General features: G+C 42.0%; 2 protein-coding genes across 13 annotated transcripts in view; one reads left to right on the forward strand and one right to left on the reverse strand.

Moving 5' to 3' along the window:
- Positions 1 to 22,615, reverse strand: part of LOC108003468 (paired box protein Pax-5) — a 139,122-nt gene that overhangs the window by 103,336 nt on the left and 13,171 nt on the right. For 8 of the 9 annotated variants that reach the window (XM_062073557.1, XM_062073556.1, XM_062073564.1 and 5 more), the window contains exon 2: positions 5,919 to 6,224. In XM_062073557.1, the coding sequence (XP_061929541.1) occupies positions 5,919 to 6,120 (202 nt within the window). In that variant the 5' untranslated portion in view covers positions 6,121 to 6,224. The remainder of the gene's footprint in view (positions 1 to 5,918; positions 6,225 to 22,615) is intronic. The other variant, XM_062073558.1, reaches the window with a different exon arrangement.
- Positions 1 to 22,615, forward strand: part of LOC108003668 (uncharacterized) — a 64,561-nt gene that overhangs the window by 4,601 nt on the left and 37,345 nt on the right. For 2 of the 4 annotated variants that reach the window (XR_009829441.1, XR_009829442.1), the window contains exon 2: positions 7,018 to 7,110. Coding sequence is in view for 1 of the 4 variants with exons in the window: in XM_062073581.1 (XP_061929565.1) it covers positions 6,941 to 6,948; positions 7,018 to 7,110 (101 nt within the window). In the remaining 3 variants the exon portion in view is untranslated. Of the gene's footprint in view, positions 1 to 6,897; positions 6,949 to 7,017; positions 7,111 to 22,615 lie in introns of those variants that run through there. The other 2 variants (XR_009829443.1, XM_062073581.1) reach the window with 2 other exon arrangements.

The following is a 22,615-nucleotide window of genomic DNA, read 5'->3' on the forward strand; positions in this document are numbered from 1 at the left end:
GGTTGCAAGTTGCAGATCATGGGGGCTTGCAACGATAACTGCACAGACGAGCTGCAACCTATTTGTACTGGCGGCCGGTATCGCGGCATCGCGCTGTGTTCCTTTATTTAACCCCATAAATAACCGGCCACTATCTCACAACCCCGAACGTTTCCTCCGTTAAATACGAACACAGACGCGGCCGGCGAAATATTACATGCTGCCAGTCACTCTGCTACGGGGTTGCCACGATGGGAATCCCCGCGAGGGGATCCGACCAATCAAAGAATTCTTTCTTTCTTTTATCATTTATCGTGTTTGCAATAGGATCGATCCCTTTTCAAAATCCGTTTATGAAAAAGTAGAGTAAAGTAAATTATTGTATCCTTTCCTTAATATTTTCTGTAGATGCATTCTGATAGATTTTTGTACGTTCAAATCTGTTAATCTGTATGTATATAGATAATATAATTTATGGCATATGATGTACGAGAATTAACGATTATGACTCTCTTTCGAAATGGATTTTCTTTTTAACAATAAAATTCAAAGTTATAACTGTATGGAATTATAATAAATTAAAGGAAAGATGAGCTTCGATTATCTCTTGCCAGTGATAAAAAAGGAAAATTACAACACTCTTGTAAATGTTACTTAAGGATTTATTATCCTATTAATATGGAAAGAGTTAAATTCATGAATCATTTACAATCGTCTCTCACGCGTCTCGACATCTATTTTCTTTATTTCAATTACATTCTTGATAAAACTATAATATTTTTTTTTTTCGAATCGAACTCTGAAGCAATGAAATCTCTTTTAAGAATCTTTCTATGATTATCTTGTTGTTCAAAGCATAAATTTAAGTTATCGAATTCGTGCGTTCGGCAGGAGAGGAACAATATCCATAAACCCTTTTTAGTTTTTCAATCGTCCAAAGTTATTATCACTTCAACGAGATGAGTTTTCATCCCTCTTTATCGGCTCGTTCACTTTTCATACGAAAAATAAATATCGCAAAAAGAACAAATTGATTTTCTACACTGTTATTAAACACACACTCTCCGTTAAATGGATATCTTCAATCGATCATAGATCGGTAAAAATCGTCGTGCGTCTTTCACGGCTCGTCGATAGCTTCCTATTCGAAACAACAAAACAACGTCACGAGTTGTACGCTTCCTTAACGGGTTGCGAAATGAACTTGTTAATTTCAGGGGACGGCGTGTTCTAGCAGGGGCAGGTTCTACAACGCTGCATTCATCGTCGTGGTGCACCTTCGGAGAGGCGGACAGTTTCGATGCATATGAAATTAATGTTCGTACGCAAGATTTAATATATCATAGCGGTATCCCTATAACTGGCGACACACAACATCGGATCCAGAATGCAGTTTCCAACAAATCAGACGGATAATGTAGGAGTAGAGTACATTTTTTTCTAAGGACAAGTGTGAATTTTATGCTTGGAAAATTAACATTTCTTTTTTCAATTTCGTATTCATTAATCGAAACGCGCGCGTGTGTACGTGTGTGTACAAAGGTGAATATTAATAATAGTGTTAGGCAAGATATTTTAGAGAGCGGAGAGCTTGTTTCTAACGAGTCCACAGAGAACTAGTTATGATGGAGAAAGAAATCGAATTTTTTTCTAATTGCACGTGCAATTAAGCACGCGCTTATGCAAATATACTGTTTCGAGTATATCTTCTGATCATCGCGTTATCCTTTTTTTTATCGCTGTTCTCCTTTTTCTTAATAACCATCGATTTAATCATTTTCTTTTAGTATACGATTCTTCTCAATTCGATCCAATTTCGTGAGATGTGAAAATAAATTTCTGTTGGAAGGTAAGATATATCCAAATATCGCGACAATAACAAATCACCGTTTACCAATCGAGAAAAAAGATAAGATAAATACAAACAATTTTTAAATTTAATTTTAAATAATAATTTAATTATTTCCTCTTTCTTTCAAATGTTCAAATGTTAACTGATGGAGGGAAATATACAAGATGGCCTATTTATTTCTCACACAGAAATTTTCTTCTCACATAGAGATGCATAACCTCAGATCCGACCATTTTCCATGCGGCAACGTACGTCAGATCGATCGATCGAGATTACAAAGTTGCGGCCAAGATCGTGCGATAGGATCCCATCGGGCAGAACATACAATTCCATGCGGTGGTTGCCGCGTATACACGCCCTGGTATTAATTACAAATTAATGCAACTAGATAACAGCGCGCCATTAAAGATAATGGTGGCCGCGACCGGTCGACTCGCAATCAAAAACATTGTCGCTCGAGAGAAGAGGATAAACGTTGGAGGGGTACGTAAACCCAATTTATGCCCCGCCATTTTTGCCCCTGACCCACGATTTTCAACTCTCGCGACTAATTAAACGCCTTCCCCTGATCGTTAACGCAACCTCTTGCCGAGAATATCGATACTAATTGGTTTGGGGAAGAAAATTGTTACGTTTGTTTTCGAAAGTTTATTTATAATCCAGGTGTAATTACACGTAGTTTAATAGTTTTTTGAACCGAATCATTTTTAGAGAGTAATGTCTTATTAATGGACAGATTTTTGGATCAAGTTTCTATGTTTCTCTTCGATAAAATCGCGAGTCGTGGTTAAATTGGAGTCCATCTCCACTCGATCAATAGAAAATTGTGGAATGAATTCTCCTAGGATCTCGAAATGATGTATATACATCGTAATACGAGCAAACTTTCCGAACCGATCCGATCGAATTCTGCGAAACGAATTGTGTGGAAAGGTATATAGAAAATAAGGAAATCGGTGGATTCTCGATCGAGACATTGAATTATAGCCTTTGTCCATCGCTATCGGGGCGATCTTCCAGCGTGGCGCTCGTCATTCGCCGCAAAGTCGAACGATATCGATCTCTCGATCGAGATATAGGCACAATGGCCCGAGGTGGTCCCGCGTGATCAATTTAATCCGAATAGCTGGGACGTCGCACAGCGTGAGACGACAAATATTTAGAATCGCATCAACAATGCCCTCGATGCTTTGATTAACGTGAATGTCGGCGAACGCAATTAGTAACGGCCCGATATATACAACAGATTGACGAGAATGGACCAACTCTTATTCTCCAACGAATACTTTCATACGTATTTCAAATCTTTATCTCCGACCAATAATTCAATAACACATAATTATTTCGTCAGTAATTGTTAACGTGTAAGAAAAACGTTTGAACAAATTCTTCAAATCCGACGTACATACTCCTCTCTCGTTTCGATATCATCGTTTTTAAACAAATAAGAGAAAAGTGGTTCGAACCGTTTTAATCAGATATAACTTGAATAACGGTCCGAAAAGACAAAGGGGAGTCGTCATAGGGAAACATTGTTGATCCCGAGTGGCGCACCGAGCGCGTGTGGTCTTCCGAACTGATCGCGGCCCTCTCTGTCAAATACTTGATATCATTAGATTTAACGACCCTCCTCCTGGATGCCTCTGTACCCCCGGTTCCCTCCCCCGTGTACCAGGCCGTTCACCACGGGCCATGCCGCGTTAGCAGCGGCTGCTGCCACGGCGGCAGCCTTTCATCTTCCTTAACCAGCGCCACTCTCTTCAGCGTCCGGAACGACTATATATATATGTATATATATATATATATACACATACATATATACGTGTATGCGACTCGACCACGACGAGAGAGTCCATCGTGCGACGGCTGGTTCCGGGGAACTACCGCTTCACCGGGCCCTTTGTGAGCCCGTTCGCGCGTCTATACAGGGTGGTTTCGCAGAATCGACGAGTTCTTCACGAGATATTCACCCGAACGTGTCGGTATCTCGAGAGCAAATTGTCCCCTTTGCGTGGAGAAGTATTTTCGAGGGAAGTAAAATCGGATAGCAGTCGTTTGGGACGAGAAAAATTGGATACGTATTTTTTGAGGGGAATAATAAAATGTGTTGCTCTTTGAAAATTATCGAATATATGATTTTTTTTTTTAAATCCCGTAAAACTTGGGAATCTGTCGGATTATTCAGCGACGATTCTTTTTTATCGGCAAAGTAGGTGAGCTGGAACACGCTGGGAGCACACCGTGTATACGTGTACGTGTGCTCGAAAAGATCGTTGCCGTGGAACTCGGGGCAAGTTGAGCTAACTCGATTGTTCCGTACGGAACAAGGAGGCCTTTCACGCGGCTCTTGTTCTGGCGGTCTTTGATGAAGGATCGGCACGTATCGCCCCGGCACGATGTCCCGCGAGGATAAGATTCAATTAAGCCGATATCGATGTGGGGATAAGCAACCCCGGATAACAGGGTTCCTTTACGCGTGTATATATATATATATACCGTGTCATTACGGTTTAATGAAGAGATTTTAAGGGAACCGCCATTTTCTCCGCCTCGAGAAAACGAGAAACCTTTCGAGCAATCTGTTTTATCTTGGGAGGAAGATTAGTCCACCTCTCAAGATTTCTCTCCTTTCCAATTTATTAAAATCGTGAAATAGAAGTACGAGAGTAAATTTGAAATTTTTTTTTTCTTGCCAAGTTAAATAAAATGTAGGAGGAATCTAAATATCACCGTTCAAAGCACACGTAGGATTCCGAATGAATCGAATAAATCCATAAACTCGAAGCTCGCTAATTTTCCCCGGGACGGGACAGGCGATCGGCCATAGACAATTGTGCCGTAAATCATCTCCGGCTATCGAGCTAATTGACAAATAAATCGCGTCCGAAAGTGGAACCATTCGTCTTCCCCGAAGACGTATAACGTCGATCGTAAAATCCTCCTCCTCCTCTCGCTCTTGCTCCACGATGGACGGCCGTAAACTGGAAACAAGGTCGATTTTCTGCGGAAAGAGTTATTCCACCGATCGAACGTATTCCCCCGGATTCCAAGTTGACTCAGCGGCAACACTAAGTGTTGCACCGTCATCGCGCACCGAGATCGGCGGCTGGAAGAGGCTGTGGCTGCGCAGTCTCTCGAGCTGCCGCAGTCTTCGAAGATTTATCGCGAAGGCTTTCCGCGAAGCACGTGCCCCGTGCTTTTTGCCGGGGTACAACATTCCTATTGGCTCGGGATCAAGCGAAAAATATGACCGCGTTTATTAGCTGTCGCTACGTCCGCTTCGAGGGGGGAGAAAAAGTGTGAAAAAATTATTCTCGATCGAGAGGATGCCTCGTCGTTGTCCTTTCCCATCTCTTGGGATCGGATGGATTTCTCTTGCTCTCTTTAAATTAATGCAACAGCCAAGGGAGGATTACTATTAACCGCGTCTCTCAAAATTGATTGGTGAAAGGATCGTGGCATTTGATGTATTTGAATTTTTCTGGGGGGAAAAAATGGTGGAATTCTTCGATAAATGAGTCATCGTGAGTGAATAGAATAAAATAGGCGGAGGAAGGAGGCAGAAGAAATTTACATTGCTCCGTATAATAGAAGAAAGAAGGGGAGAAAAGAATCCGAGGAATGTCCAGAAGCGTGCTGATACACTTGGAGGCAGGCGAAGAACCAGTATACAAGTGTCGGCATCACCCGTGCCCCGTTTTTGTTGGGTGGACGTCGGCTCGACAACGCGGGCAAGAAGAAGACCAATTACCGCGATGAAACATTAACCTCGCCGAAACTCGTTTGTCCCGGATGAGTCGATGAATGAAATTGTCGTGAATTCTATCTTTTTTCGATAAACCGATTAGCAAATTTTCAAAAAAAAGGGAGGAAACATTCCTTACTCCAAGATAAAAATTAAATTAATCGAAGATAACGTAGGAAAGTGTCTTCGTCTGATATTCGATCTATTAATAATAATAATAATAATATTTTCGAAATTCGAAAACGAGTTGGAATATTCTTCGACTCTTTCCTACGTTCGGTTCTTGAATCGTGTCGCGTGTAAAAAGAATATGAGGAAATGGATTCGTAAGAAGAAACATACGTTTTTTCTTGGAGTCCTCGTGCATACCTCCGGGTGTTGCAGCTCCGTGATTATGGTGGTGGAGGGCCAGGGCGTCCTGAGGATGCGGATGAATGGCGGTCAGGGCACTTCCGGCTGGGTCACCTGGGTTGACCCCGACCCCGACCCCCAGGTGAAGAGCACCATGCTGCGTCGTGTGCGCCGGAAGCTCCATGCTGATCATAGCACGCCACCCTTCCTCCGATCCTCGCCTTCCTCCACCCTCCTCCGCCTCGGACAACACCCCGCCGATTTGGACGAGGCGTCTGTTCAACCCCTCGCCTCTTTCTGCAACATGTGTTAACGTGAAATTACGATAAATAGTAATAATAATAACGTTGATTAATAGCAAAATGCGAAATAAAAAATTCTTCGATAATTATTTCAACGGTTAATGATACGCGTGGTATTAATAATTGTGTTTGTTGTTTATAACGAAAGTAAAGTAATAATATTAATTTATTGTCTGATGAGGAATAAAAGAGATTTTTATTTGAATGATTTTTTAATTAGAATGTTCGTAAGAATTATTCATAAATAATTCTTTCTTTTTTTGTATCGATGTATTATAATCCAATGTATAATATTTAAACTGTGAAATCACATTGTTTAAAAAATTTAATTCAAAATGATGTACGGAATAATCGTTAATTAAAATATTGAGCAATTGAAGAATATTTTTATCATCAATAAAAAAAATTTGCAGTAATTATTAATAATGTAAATGTATTGATATTCGATGTTTTGCAATTTTCCATTAAAACTACACCAATAAAAAAAATGCTACAATTCGTAAAAAATATTAAAAATTAAATATTAAATGTTATTAATATTCCATCGAACGATTCATATTCTATTTCGTATAAACACGAAACACGAGGTCGCCCGAATTATATACGAATGTTCAAAATATTTATAATCCCACCGTACCGTCTTTGTATATATGCCCTTTCTCGAAAATTTTCGAAGGGGAGACGAGACAGTCGCGTTCGTGCTCGCGTGCTATGTGGAAGTTGGTCGTGAAACGTGTCGTGCGAATTTAATAAATTTTCCAGCGTGCATCCTTTTTTTTTTTTTTTAGTGATTCCATCGAAGATGCGAATGGAGATGCAACGATAGAACGGCCTTGGGAAGAAACGTTCAACGTCACGGTGATGGAGAGTTTTCTACACCGGTGAGTGTTTTTCGTTTAACATATTTATTCATATTTTTGCCATCTCTTTTTATTACCGACTTCTGGCACGGCCGCTTGATTCTTTCGTAACAATGTGTTTAAATCCTTGCATGATTGATTTCGTGTGCATTCGAATTTTAAATGAAAACGTAGATAGATGGGTATATTTATTTTTCGATCGCAGTATATACGATATTTTTCGAATAATGATTTTTTTTTTATTTTTAATAGTATATTTAATTCTTTCGTTGTTATATTAAATTTCAATTGACGACAAATCATCGATATTTAATTGTTTTTTATATCGATGAATGCTTTTTAATAATACGTTTATTACTTCTATGATTCTTTTCGATTGATACCAAATTTTAAATGATAAAAATTGTAAACAATTAAACAGGTTTTCGGTACTAGTTTTTATATTATATTATATTTCCATAAGGGAAATATTATTAGTTATATATCTTGTGATAAATAAAAATCTAATAATAAATTAAACAATATCGTATATATTATTCTTATATTTTAACTCTTCGTAATATTTCCTTGCTCCTCCAAAATCCGAACAGATATCACGGCGTCGAGTCAATCATCGATTTATAACGATATCGTTATAACATTGTACAACAATATAACATATATAATTATACGTATTATAACGATATCATTCTCACGTGCGATCGTCTCTTCGCATCCAGAGTATATCCTCGACGTAAACATTGCCCCCCGACGTAAATACCTTACTCATGCCGCAAAAAGCATCTCCTCTTCCTCTCAAAAACTATCAACACACAGCTCCCGAACCGCTTCCAAGAAAATATCTCTCTCCACGTGCAAACAAACGACCGTGGCCCGACCATTCAAATGACGAGCAACAAAATGCCGAACAACAAAAGCTCGCCGAACGAAGAAGAAGAAAGAAACTCCCCCCTCGCACCCACCCACCCACCCATTTCCGTTCTCCACGCGAAAAATCCACGCTCCCTCCGTTTTCTTCTTCCTCCGTCCTCTCGGTTAGTCGCGCCACAGGTGCGCGACCCCCTTCGAGAAAACCTTCGTCGACCCCCGTCGAGGGGGGGTGCGCCGTTTCGAGTTCCCTCCCCCTCCGCCGCGTTTCCCGCGCAAGAATTACCGTAGACAATGGCGCGGCCCGGGGGGAGCGGCGGTCGCCGTGTGTCGGGGAAGAGCGTGGCGTGGTAAAAATGAAACCTTCGAACCGCGGCTCTCGAATCGTGTTCGCCACGCTTTTTTACGCCCGTGGTCGACGATTTCCTCGCTCTTCCTCCGCGTAATGGGCCGCCTGGCCTCCGCTTTTTTGCTTATTACCGGCGAGAAGGCCGCCGCCTTCGTGGCCTGGGCCCCCTCCTTACCCCCACCGGATGAATGAAAGGATGAATGGAAGACGAAGCGTTTCGGCCGATACCCCGCGCGCGGATCGCCGACCTAGATGGCCGCTTAGCCCCCCGCTCCCCGATTTCGGTTCCACCGGTGGAATTGCTTTTCTTGCGACCTCCGTGGTGGAAGGAAGTCGAGATGATTCGATTGTTTCAGGGTGTAAATTGAATTTTTCGTTTCGTTGGTGGTCGCCCGATTGGGGAGCTCGAGTTTTAGAGTTAACCCTTGTAAACGTGAGCTTCGTTCCGTTTTGCAGGCCAAGAATGGATGTCCTTTCGCTCTTCTAACGCTTGAAATCAATATCCATTGTTCCCAAATCCATTCTTCCATTGCTCGATAAAGCTTTACTTTACGTTTCACGAGATATCGAAGAAGAAAGAAATCCTTATCGTTCTTATTATTTTCATATCTCGTTGTATCATATCGCGTTATATATTTCCAAGACACGCAACAGTGAAAGGAGCGTCCATATCCCGCGAGGAGAGCAATATCGGGAGAGCAGTTTGGCTTTTAAGCTAACCTTAAACGAGTGGAAACAGCGGCCCTTAGAAAATAGAAGGTAGAAAATAATCCTCGTATATTTGCTTTGGAAAAAATGACTCGTTCGCGGAATTCTCGTGGCGATGCTGCGCGTAGTATTAATACAAAACGCACGGAAGAAGAGATCGGAGGCAAACGGGTAAAGATTATCTCTCGTTCCCGCGGATCCCGAGGATCGGCTTGGGAAGAGTAAAAGCGTAAAATCTTCCCTCGGCTCGACTGGCCAATTGTCATTCGTTCGCCGGTCATCCGTGAAATTCGAAGCGGCACCCGTGTTCCGCCGTACCTTCGAAGAAAGAACGATATAAAATTCAAATCAATGATATTATCACTGTGTTAAACTTTCTTCTTACTATTATTATTATTATTATTAAGAAATTTTAATCGCTGAAAAGATCAAAAAAGAAAACGATCTTCTTCCCCTCGTTTCTCGCACGGGGAAGAAAGCTGCGGTCGATAGCCTGGGAGAGGGGGCGGTGCAAGAAACTGCATCTCCCGGGTTTAAGCAAAAAGGGAAGGAACTTATCGGAAATGAGGACGAGTGGAGAGTGGAAGGATGATTGTTTAGCTGGCAGAGGCAATCGGGCGCGTAACCTTCCGCGGCGCGTTTCGAAACAGGGGGCAAGGGGGCTCGTGCTGGTCGCCTAATGGACGCTGGAATGTAGCTAGAACGGCGAGTAAACGTCGGGTAAAAGCCAGACGATCGTTGGACGCCGCGATACATATATATGTGGAGAAAGAGAGAGAGAGAGAGAGAAGTTTCTCCGGCAAGAAAACGCAAGGAAACAAGGCTTAACTAAAGCAAAGTGGGTGAACGGTGCGAGCGGGCAAAGTGCGCGTAAAGACCAGCCTCGTAGGGACGTTCCCTGTTCCTTGTGCACGCGAAACCGTGGGAGTCCGCGCTGTGTGTACGCACTCGCTAAAACCATTGTTTATGGCTGCAGCACGGGAACAGGCCGTGCAGCGCTTCGCTAACTAGCCCCTCTCTTTGGACAGACGAGCCTCTGACTGTCTGAGGGAACGAGAAGCTTTTCCACAAGCTTTTCGAGAGGCTCTGTCTATCCTGTTTATGAAATCGCATATATATGTATATATATATATTTATTTTCGCCTCGATCGAAAAGCATTTTCATCGTTAGAAATTCGATTCAAGTATTTATATTTGGAATTCGAGTCGGGAATTATCTTGAATCTCAACCGAGTTGAAACGTAGTAAACTTGGAAATAGTTGATCGTATTACGAGTCGGGGATTTAACCTCATCGCCGCGGCTCTCCGTCATAAAGCGAGAAAGAATTTCCCTTTGCACGGGATAGCAAAGATATTCGACTTAATAAACCCTCGAATTCCAACAAGAAGAGCATACCACTGTGCAACAACCACCGAGAGATCCGCTCGGGCGGACAGAGAAACAGAGAGAGAGAGAATCCGATTGCATTCCCACACAATCGTAAACAATATTAAAAAACAGATCGACCGATAGGGGTGTTCGCGGTGAGGATGGCCGCATTAACAGATACCTGATTTCCGGCTTTACGACCCGAGCCGACGTGAGAAAGAATGCCAACGCGGAAGAAGAATCTCCAAGTGGATCATATGGATCATCGTTGGAATGCCCAACGATCCCTCCGATTCGAATAAATTAATAAACATGACCGATACGTGGTGCAAGGGAGAGGGAAAAGGATCGAAATCCCACGGGACCAGCCGTCCCAGGGGAATTCCATCCCATCTTCCGATATCGAAACAGTCCAACGTTTATGGAAGAGTGGTTGCATAATGCATAGGCGTCTCTCTTTCTTTCTTTCGGGTGTAATATTCCGTCGAGAGAGGTTTGAGAGAGTTTCGAGAAGGAGGAGGCATTGGATCCATGGAAACGGTGCACGGGCAATTTCTCCACGCGTATTGTCACGCGTTGTTAAGCGCCGAGAGCACCGCCATTACCGCCGGTCGAGGAGGATCGGCGGAGAAAGATGAGCGGGAAGAAAGGCGGCTACCGACTGGATACAACCGACTAGTTAACCTGCCAGCCTTCCACTGTTTACTGTTTACGTAAGCGGCCGATGATCGCCGTGGAAATTTCGAGGGATTGCCTCCTTCACGCTCGCTGATTCTCCTGATGCGGCCGTTTTAAGGTTTGGAAAGGAATTTCGAAGGTTTCTCCAACGTGAAAAATTGTACGCTTTGAGATGGAATATCCTTGCTTTTGCTTCCTTCGCGATGAAAAGAGATGGCGGGTTTTCTTTCCTTGCTTGTGCACGATTCGTGCAACGAGCTTTAAAGATCGACGAACTCGAGTATGCTTTTTCGAATATATCAGAGTGAGGGATTTGATATACGCAGACGCTCGATCGAGCTTTCATCCAACGAAAAGATCGCCGTGACTGCTCATTAACCCCATTGCCCATACTTGGCCGCCACGGCGACGCACTACTCGGTCTACTCGATTCACGAGCGCGCATATCCACATCGATATACGTAGAGCCGGTGCAATGCAACGTGGAAATCGAAAGGCTTCGATTATATTTGAATTGTATTTCGAACGAATATTATTCTGTTAATAATTCGATATTTGGTATATTTACATAAAAAAGGGAGAAGTGGATATTTTTCGATATTTTTTTGAATATGTATAATATGATAGAACATTATTAGATAAGTGTTTTCGTGGCACGACATAATCCTTTCGGTGTGATTTCAAAATTATATTGAAATTCGATTCTATATTTATTACAATTTTATTACAATTTCCGCCCGAGATATTTTCCACGGCGAGTATTACTTGGATTGAAAACGGATCAGATCGATTAATCTTCGCCGTACGATCCGATCCAACCAATAAAATCATCCTCTCTAACAAGGTATAATTAGTCTCGTACAAGATGTCCCGACGAAACCGGAACGGTTTCTCGGAGCATCAAAATATCATAAATCATTATATTCATTATAAAAGCAATGCATCGGCTCGGAGGAATCTAACAGTTTCACGGTTTATCACGGATCGGCTCGTAAATTCCGCGCAATTCGTTATCAACGGTCTACGCGCTATCACGGCGGTCGACGATCTAGTGGTGTCCTGTTAATGAACAAAAATCCTCGAGCCTATTGGAGCATGGCGAGAGAGGCAACACGGCCCACGTCGAGGCGATACAGAACGCGCGTAAGTGCGTTCCGTCGTAAAGTGGTACGGAATCGGGGGCCCGATTCCGGTTCCTCGGCTTCCTGTCCGACCGGCTAAAAGGGAAAAGACGCTCAGGAGTCACCGGATGAAACACCTGTACCACGTGCCATTCGTGGTTGCTCTCGCGATGAGGGGGAGATCCTCGAGAGTTCCATCGCTCGAGAATCTCGAGTGACTCGTTTCGTCGTCGATGGGACGAGTCAGAGATAGAGGGATGGAACATTTATGATATAGTCACTTAATAGTTTGTTTAAACGGTGTGTTTGAAGCATTGCTGATCGTTTTCAAAATTTTATCCGTGGAAAAATTGTCTCAAAGTCAAAACGACTTTCGAACATAGCGTAGGTTTGCAGGATAAAATAAGCTTGAAATAACAGTTTGATTCGTGTGATCCTTTTTTACCTTCTCCAGAAGACGACAGCTTCCAATTTCAATTCTCGTGCCGCAAACCAGTTGCTCGAAACGTATGAGGTTTTCGTCGCGTTATATACCGAAACTTGAAAAGCGCGCGATGCTGCGCGCGCAACGTCAACGAACGTCCCGTTCCGTGATTCGTCGGTTCGAGCAAACCCGCGATTGCATTCCTCTTAATTAGGTTTCCCGTCGATTTTTCGATTACGTAAAAGCTCACGGTTTCTTGGGGAACCTGTTTAAGCCGATTTCGCGGTGTTTTTCTAAGGATTCTAATGGTTCGCACGATTCGAAGTCGGGAGCAATGGACTTTCTGTGTGTAAAGAGTAAATTGGATCTTTTTTCTCTTTTCTGTTTAATGCGAATCGATTTAGAAGATTTTTTAACTCGTGATTTAGCGTATCGATATCCTTTTTTTCTTTTTGCGTGAAGGAGCGTACGTGTATGAGTCAGCAATGAGTCGGTTGAAATAGATTGCGCTCGATCGATTTCAAAATTTATAAATTCCGTTGTATGTCAATTAGGAAGTTTGAGGTTAGGTTTCGAGATACGCTTATCCGAATCCTGTCGGGGAAACAGGACAATTGCGATAACATTTCAACCTTAATTATTCCTTTCGCTAAATATCCCCTATTGATTTCTTTATTAAATAATTTCTTCATTGGATAATGAAAACGGACATTCGGCAAATCGAAAACAAATTTGTTCGATCTCTTTTCCCGTATGCTAGCATTTATTTAGACTCACAAAAAGATATAAAGATACGTGTATTACGAATTTACGAAATTATACACGTGCAAGTAAAACTCGTTCGACCGCAATTTTGATAATAAAAACTGCACTATCAATTCGTATATATTATATCCTAATAATATTATTTATCAACAATATTTCGCGTATTCGTTTTCAAACAAATTAAACACCAATATTGCTTTATAAAAATAAAAAAAACCATAAAACATTTGTAAAACATTTTGAGAAAAAGTGATTTGCAATAACTATGCATTTTCTGAACGACGAAAACGACAAAGCCTTGAAAAAAAAATTCATCAAATTGGATCAAACATCTTCGAACCGGTTCCCTCCGGACTCTCTCTCTCTCTCTCTCTCTCATTTTCCTTCCAACGAAACTCCTCGTGAGGGACGCGTGCGAGGGAGTGACGAAGGAGGAGGAGAAGGAGGAGGAGGAGGAGGATAAGTGAGTTTTAAAGAGCCACCTGTGGAAGCCGCGTGGCACGTGGCACACTAATCCCAAGAATCTCTACCTTCGTCCCCATCGTGCAACTCTAGGTAGCAGGTAACAGGTAACCAAGGTGCATCCCACCGAGGTTGAAAGGATCAAACGGGCGGCATCTCGTCCTCTCGTCCTCTCGGTCGAGGGAGAGGGAGAGACTGCGAGACTCTCTCCCTCTCTCTCCTCTTTCCTCTGATTACATCTACATTCTGTACACAAACGGTTCTATCTGCTGGTTCATCTTTGCCGATTCTTCCTCCTGACCCCGAACAATTTTCTATCTTCATCGAGAACTTGCAACTTTCTTTCTTGTTGAACGAGAGGAGGAGCGAAAGGGGATGGCTTCGAATCTCTCGAGTATATAATGGATTTCTAAGTGGCTAAGGGTGGAGAACTTGTTGAGATTTCTACGAATCGGTATTTCTTCGATTTTTCTTTTTTTTTACGTATACGCTGATAAATGTTTGAAATAGTTAATAAGTAGGGGATTTTAGAGAGAAAAGAAATTGGAGAAGGATACTGGTGGTGTGGATAATTTGCTTGAAGTGGATGGTATGTTGTTCGTCGAAAAATAGAATTCAAGAATTTAGAAATGAAATTGGTATAGGATCGCTGTTAATATTTTTTTTATTTATGTAGAGTGCGAGGTTTTATGCGGTCATCATTTCTCAATCGCTTAAATCGATAAATTAAACCGAGAAAAGGATTAATGATCCGTTAAATTGCGAGCAAAAGTCAAATTAGGACGTTATTTCTAACGTATCACGATGTTAATATTTGTAAGGCTAAACTCTTCACTTAGAAATGAGTTGAATCCAATAGAACAATGACTAATACATACATTTCGACACGCTCGATTAATCTTTCGATCCTCCCCTTTTCGAATTGAAGTCGCAATTATTTTTCAAATCTCCATTTTGGATTCGTATCTAATAACTTGTCAAGTTATTGAAAAAAAGAAAAAATTTCGTTCAACGTTTGTTTTCTTGCCAGTAATAATGAAAACAAAAACATATTTTCTCGCAAATTACCGCGACACAATCAAAATCGAAAATCTCTCGAGAATTGTGTGTGCAATCGTAATTTAAAAAATTATACGTTGATTTTCGAAACGATAATAATACAATGCATTCTATCAAAAGAATTATAATTATTTGCTAAATTGCCGACTTTACGTAAAGTGTAAAATCTAAAAGTTGGAAATTCGCGTGTTCTAATAATAATATCGAGAAGAAACGTGATCGATGATCGTTAAAGTTTACAAAAATAATAACAATACCTTTCTCGAGATTATCGATCAATTACTCCGCCAATGTAACATTGTCAACGTGCCCATCGATATTAAAATTAGTTCAAACACCGCGTTGCATCCGTATAATAAAAGATACGAACCGATCGTTGGCGAATCGATCGAAATAATTACGAACCCGATCGATCTCGTCCGATAATGGCCGTTACCCATTTATAGGAGCGGAGAGAGGGACGAGAGAGGAGGTAGAACTATGACAAATCCATCGGATACCGGAAATTAATGTCGACTTTTTACAGAAAAAGTCTCTCGAAACGGCGAGAAGCATCGTGAGACGAATTTCTTCCATTTCAAGAGTTCGAGGTGAACGTAGAAATGTGTATATAACGACCAATAAGATGAAGAAACGAACTAAATGATAAAATTTACACGCACTGAGATTTCATTTCGATTCTTGATAAAATGAGCAACTTTTGTTTTAAGAGAGCTTTTCATTTGTTCAACTGGATGAACGAAACGAATGCGTGTAAAGATTGAATTTTAATTTATCATAGAATGGAATATAACGAAATTCTGAAAGGATTATTGGAAAGATCGTGCAACCGCGTGAAACGACAACGTTATAACGTTACACGTGTTCGCCTTGAACGACCTTTCATTACGGCTTGTTAAAATCGTTTAAACAATATCGATGATGGAAAAAAAGAAACTACACAGTTCCGTTAAAAAATTAATGACAGTGATCTTGAGATCTGGTGTATTTATGCAAATCGATGTATTGTTCGTAATAAGTTCCTGTTATTTGTATACATATATATATGAAACGAGCTCGTTGAAAGAGAGAGTCGTACATTTCGAATAAATTTCGACGAAATATAAATATCGTATTCGAAGGAAAAAATAAGAAGTAGAAAATCAAGAAAGAGGAAAAGTCGAAGAGGGAAAAATTCCTTTTCTAAATCCTACTAAAAACCAAAATATTCGATTCCCTTACATAATATCCCCTTATTATTCTTAAAGAGAAACTCGAATCATTTTAATTGAAGAATTGCATCGAGCAACAGAATCGAACTCTGTTATACTGCCCGCTCAATTGCAAGCATGCGACAGGTATCGAAACGAATCGCGCCGCCCCGACTCTTTCATTTATCCCCCAGATACGTGGCCAGCCGCATAGATGCGACGATCGTGCGTGAAGATAGAAAAGTTGTAAAGCTGGTCTTGAGAGAGTCTCGTGGAACGGGTCGCGCGCGTTTCGTTGCGTGCAATAACAACAACAGCCTCGCGCATTAGAATATTTCTCCAATCTGTATCGGGCGTTAACTCATAAGCAACGCCGTTGAACGCGTGGGCTATTCCGTCCTCCTGGTAATTTTCATAACGGATACGTATTCCTTGGGAGGGGAGAAAAGTGTACTTCTATACACGCACAGCACATTGAGAGACGATCTCACGATCGATAACGGAGATCGATCCTCCGTTATAAGTGTTATTGTATCGTTGGAAAATTTGGATTGTCGAACGAAGGTGTGGGAACGATGGGTAAACATCGAACGTTTCGATTCGATTCGAGAGATAAGGATCGTGCGTTAAGGTAAATCAACGGCAAATCGTACGTAAAAATATCTTGGATGGGTATCGTGACGCGGATTTTTCCCACTTGGAGTTTTCTTCGAGTTTCGCGTACGTTAACGGTAAGGTTAAGGTTTTACGGTAGAAATTCTTTGTAGTGAAGGGGATTTCGAAGGGAAGGAATACAATAGCCGGATCGTTCGGGATCAGGTGGATAATCGGTAGATTATACACGTGGTTAACTGTAACACAGGTGGACTTCCTCCTATACCGGAGTTTTTTCTTTTTCTTTCCAGGAGGACGAGAAAAAGGACCGGTCCCGTCCCGTTTCTTGCGCCTCTATTTTCCTATCCCGTCCACTCTGAATACCAGTTTCTTGCCTCCTCGGCTAAAAGGACCTCGATACACGCAACATCCCCATTCCGCCCGATTAGATAACGATTTAAACGGTATTAACGGTATCCTCCACTTTGCCCAATTAAGCCAACTTGAATTTGATTCACTTTCGTTACAATCGATCGACTGTTTGATATTTCATTTCGCTCGACCAAACTTTAGAATAGAATAAATTTAAATACCGAATCCTTTTTTCATTATAAAGAATATGAAAGATAATGTAGGGTCGAAATGGAAATGACAAGAAAATCGGCCTGCATTATCGGCCGAGCCAATCGCTGATTCACGTCGCGATCCAGGAAGAGCGATAAGTGATGCTCGAAAGTGTTTCTCGTATGCCGCTCGCGAAAGATACGAAAGATCGTGAAAGTGTAAGAAACTGCGCTGCAGATCCACCGTTTTATCGGGCGGGATAATCGATAAAAATGCAAGGTGGCACGCGGCCTGGACCTTCACTGACTGTGCGAGCGGTGGGCGGACTGGCAACGAGCGACAAGGGACTGGAATACAACAGGGTTCAACAGGCGCCACGCAAAGCTATGGATCGATCGTGGATCGTGAATTCTCTCCGATCCCTTCCTCGATCTTTTAATTCTCTCACACGTGGATCACGTGTCACACTTCTTGGAATCTTGGATATTTAACGCGAATTTTAATATTTTTCTTTTCTTATAGTCGATAACGTTTTTCGAGAGAATTAATATAATAAGTTGTATTTTTAATAATAGAATTTTGTTTTTATTCAGCGGTTTATCAATAGGGATGAAATTGCTAATTAAATTCGTCGATATCTATGAATTCAAATGTATATATATAAAACGTGAAAATATTTAATTAACGTTACGACAATCGATACATTTTTTTAACGTACCATAATACTCGTCCATAATATCTCGCAAGGTCACGTTTTGAAAGCGTTTAAAACACACCTGTGCCTAATGCATCAAGATCCTTTCGTTTCCACTGGCGGACTCTCGTTTCATCCACCCACGCCTAGCAATATTATTGCAAGTAAATCACGCGATGGAATTTACCGCTCTCCTCTCTCTCTCTCTACGAAGGTCCTCCTCGAATTTCTCAAATTTCTTCTTCTTCCCGAAAAGCGAAACAAAACAATTGCAATCTCGTTGGACAGCGGATGAAGAAAGGAAGGAAGGAAAAGGGAGGGAAAAGGAAGGAAAGGGGGAATAGGAAATGGAGAGGAAGACGGAGACCGGCGTGTACAATTGATTGGTCCTGGCACATCCTGCCCCTCGTCCTCCACCCTGGATTCATGGGAAAGTCGTCCACCGCAGGCCTCCTCTGCGGCCTCCTCTTTTTGCGCTACGATCCGCCGCTTCTTCTTCATTCAGAAACGTTTTCTCGCCATTCCATTCCTCGATCCTTACCCCACCCTTGTCGATCGATCGATTTAGAGTGCCGTTCCCGTTTTACGCGGAGAGAGACGTGGATCGAGAGGTGGGGTGGAAGCAGGTTATTACGGACGAGAGAAAGTTGACTTTGAATTTTTGTTTCTTCGAGGTGAACGATGGGATTAACGAAGTTTGAAAGAAAAGGAAGAAAGAAAACGGGGAGAACAAAGTGTGTAATTAGAATGATCGAAAGGAAGGTAAAAGAGTAGATGATAGTAGATGGAATGATGGATGAAATCGTAATTTAATATCGTTACTATCTGCTTTCTTTATTTTCGCAATCATTTAAAAGGATAACTCGATTTTTATTTATTATTTAATATTCGATAGTTCTACTTTTAAGATGAACACCGGTTTTTTTTTTGATAAGAAATTATTACGGGATAATTATCGTAATAATTATCTTAATAATTATCCAAGACGTTTCATCGAGAAAAGAAAATACGTCTACGAAATTTCCGTTTCGAATAAATCGTGTTACACTGTATACAACACGATAGATGATTGCAGAGATCAAATAACAGTATCTCTGCCGCGGATAAGCCATATATTTGATCGTGTATTAATCGTTCCTTTATCTCGGATTTAAAAGAAAAAGAGAGAAATTCCTTCAACGAATAAAATTCGTTTCAATTTTTCTTAAATCCTTTGCATTCCATCCGTTGCAATAATTACAAAAATCTCCATAAACAAATTTGATCATTCGTGATATACCAAAATACTTGGAAAGCAAAAGCAGAAACGAAGAAGAGACTAGCACGAGCAAATCAACCACCGAAGACGTCGATGAGGAACCGTGTAAAATCGGTTGCACGCGTGTGAAGCGTGCATCTGTGCGTGCAAACGGGAAAGATGAATACGTGCGAGGATGCGTACACGACGGAGACGAATCGAATCGATCGGTGCCCCGCCTCGCGAGTGAAGTAACTGGATTCACCCGGTGATGATGACCGACTTCGTGGCCCACGATCGTTTCCTGCGTTTCCACGATAGGAAGGATATCGGAGCCCCGCTCTATCGACCGTTTCTATTATTCCGGGGATTTATTGGATCGCTGTGTCGCTCATGGGAACGAGAACACCGCGCCTCTGCTCCCCCCATTGCCCGCACAGTTAATCGAATCGCGGTGGAATCCGACTTCTTGCGCGTGAAATAATTCAATATCGTTTGTGTGGGATATATATATATATATATATAAATTTCGAGATTGTTTGAAAAGGAGTCCGTCCAAAACTCTGTCAAACGTATCAACCCTTTATTGCCGTTCAAAATAATCCGGGTACGCGATCCGGATCATTGCCGGCAGACAGTGTGCGGGGACTTGTCCGCAAACAATGTCGTCGGTGTAAACTGGTCTCTCGAAGAGGCTTTATAAAGTCAACGGGGGGGATCTGACAAAGGTGTCGAGTTTCCAGCCGAGCTCCAGCGACGAGGAGCTTTGACGAGGCAGAGATACACGCAGTTAAGCGGCCATTGCGACGCATTATACGTCTCTCGTAAATTTATCACGCGAGAAGAAAGCTGTCGCTGTGCCTATTTTTTCCCCTCCCTCCACTGCGATTGTTCCGCATAGGTGTTGCATAGATCGTGGCTATCTGTCCGATCGAGATTTTTTCATTCCTTCCATCGACACGAATTCCTTTCCTTCCTTTGGGAGAGGCAAGTTGAAACGAATTTTTCACCCATCATCGCCTTTTTAGGAGATGTTATTATCTCGGAAGAAATTTTCTTTTCTGGAAGCAAGAATTTATGAATTTTCATCGAGAAACAGGGAGACGGAGCGTGGTGCCACGTATCTCGAAGCCCGATAAAATAAGTGTTTCTTTGTTTAATTAATTAAATTTTACTCGTTTAATTAAGAATTTAAATTATTTAAAAAATATATGTATACGCTCGTTCATCCAATTCCCCCTCTAATCGACTAAAACGGAGCATGCACACACAACGCCGCGTAATGAACACGTGCGCCTCAGCAAAAAGACGTACAGGGACGATTTTATACGACGATAATATACCTCCTTGAGCAGGTTGCTCAAGCCGATTCCCCAATCCCGAGCTAGATCGATATCTTAATTCGACGACACGAGGTTGGAGATTCATCGATTCCGCCCCATTACGAGAATCAATTCGTTCGTTCCACGTTAATAAATATTCGGCAGAGCTATCTTTCAGCTCAAATATAAATATAAATAATTAGATAATGTGTTTTTTCTTCCTCTGTAATTATTCTTTTCTTCAAATTTTTTCTGTATACCACGAATGAAGGCTCAGCTGCGTATCCGTGTGTACAAAGTGCGTCGACTCGGATGATTAAGCAGAAACTGGCCTGTTACATATTACACGTTTGTGTAGGATCGAGTCGGATAATGATTTATCGATGGTAAACAAAATTTCATTTCACCGCGGAAAACGCGAGGAAAATAATTTAACCGCGATCCATCTTGGAATCGTAACCCACCACCGGAGTAGGAAAACGATAAAATTTTACTTTATCCATTATTTGCTCGTTTTAAATCCACCGATCGATGATGTTATTAACGACTCCGTTCTTTTCGCTCGTGATTACTCTGCAATTATAAGAGAGTAATCGGTTTTCGAAAATTGGATACGGATAAATTATAGCGAGAAGGGTTAATTCGAGAAGAAATTCGTTACAAAAGGAATAAAGAATTCCTATCCCCCCCTCTCTCTCTCGATGCCTTAAAATTTCCCTTCCACCCCATAAAAGAAAGCGGAGCTTTAGAAATTTTCCATCGTGATATTTCTTTGATTAAATTTCCCCTTCGAAAGAAAAGCATTACATATCAAATCACAATAATCGAAAATCTTCCATTCCATTTATCAAACCTAACGAACACCTTCCATTCTTCTCCATTTATCTTACGCGCACGCACACACGCGCAAGACACGTGTACCGAGAACATTCCGCTCGTACGAGCATTACGTTAATGCGCACGTGGAAATGGGCGCACACACGTAAAGCGTAACACACGCGAATGATCGGCCACGCCACTCGATCCGCTCCGCGTACGTAAGCGTTAAACGTATCGGCTCGCCCGCGGCGGTCGCCGATACCAGGAAGAGTCGCTGTGGCCATCGATACAGGGGATCTCGTCTCGTCTTCCTGACAATACGGCCGGCTGTTGCTCCCCGCGATTACCGTTCGGCCAATTACTATTCCATTACGCTCGGCCGTCGCGTTCCAACGGGATCCAAAATGGCCCCCGCCGTCCGAGATTCCGCGAGGCGGACAGATGAGTCGCTACGAGAGACGAGAATAAAAATGCCGCGAATTGAAGGCACGTTAACTAAGGGATAATCTCGTGGTCGAGTTAATCCCGCGATTTACGATCAATTATTAGCACGGGCAATGGTTACGGTCGTTGTAATTAGTGGACGTTAACTGTACGACTCGACAAGAGCTATTATGCTTTTCGAGCTGGAGGAATGAACTGGAGACTAGGAAAAAGTAGTAATTCGAAGTTTTTTTTTAATTTATCGTTAGGGAAGAGGAACGAATTCCCTTTTGGTTGGCCTTGGCAGGTTGATTAGTCCGTGAGATACGAGTGTCTGACACGTAATAAGACGACCTTGCTCGAAGGCGGGTGGCACAGGAAGTCGACAAGGTTTTTATCGTGTCCGCCGCTCGTCCAAGACTGAACGGCTCGAGTCGATAAACGAATTCCCCTCCCGAAATGGACTCTTTCGAGAGGATTATTGCGTGCGAAATTTTTCCAAAAATTATACCTTCGTAATATTCTTCTTTCCTTCTACTGAAAATTTTACAACCTTCCCTGCTTTTTCTTTTTTTTTTTTAGTAAAACGCTGATTAGATCCAATTTTTCAACGAGTCAATTTCGGTCAAATTCAATCGTTCGATCGCCTTTCCCTTTCGCTCTCGAGTACATTGCGTCACGGGTTCCCCGCGCCGGATGCGCCGAACGGACGTCAAATTCCTTCTTTTTCTTCTTTTCTTTTCTCTCTCTCTCTCTCTCTCTCCGACATCCGGCCTTCGTTACGACGCAATTGGGAGAAAATCGGTCAACGCTTTGACGATCGTTCGGCCAATGGAACGACGATAACGGGCGAAGGTCGGGTGGATAAAACGAGACCTTC

This window comes from Apis cerana, linkage group LG4, assembly GCF_029169275.1.
Source record: "Apis cerana isolate GH-2021 linkage group LG4, AcerK_1.0, whole genome shotgun sequence".
Classification (NCBI taxonomy): Eukaryota; Metazoa; Arthropoda; class Insecta; order Hymenoptera; family Apidae; genus Apis; species Apis cerana.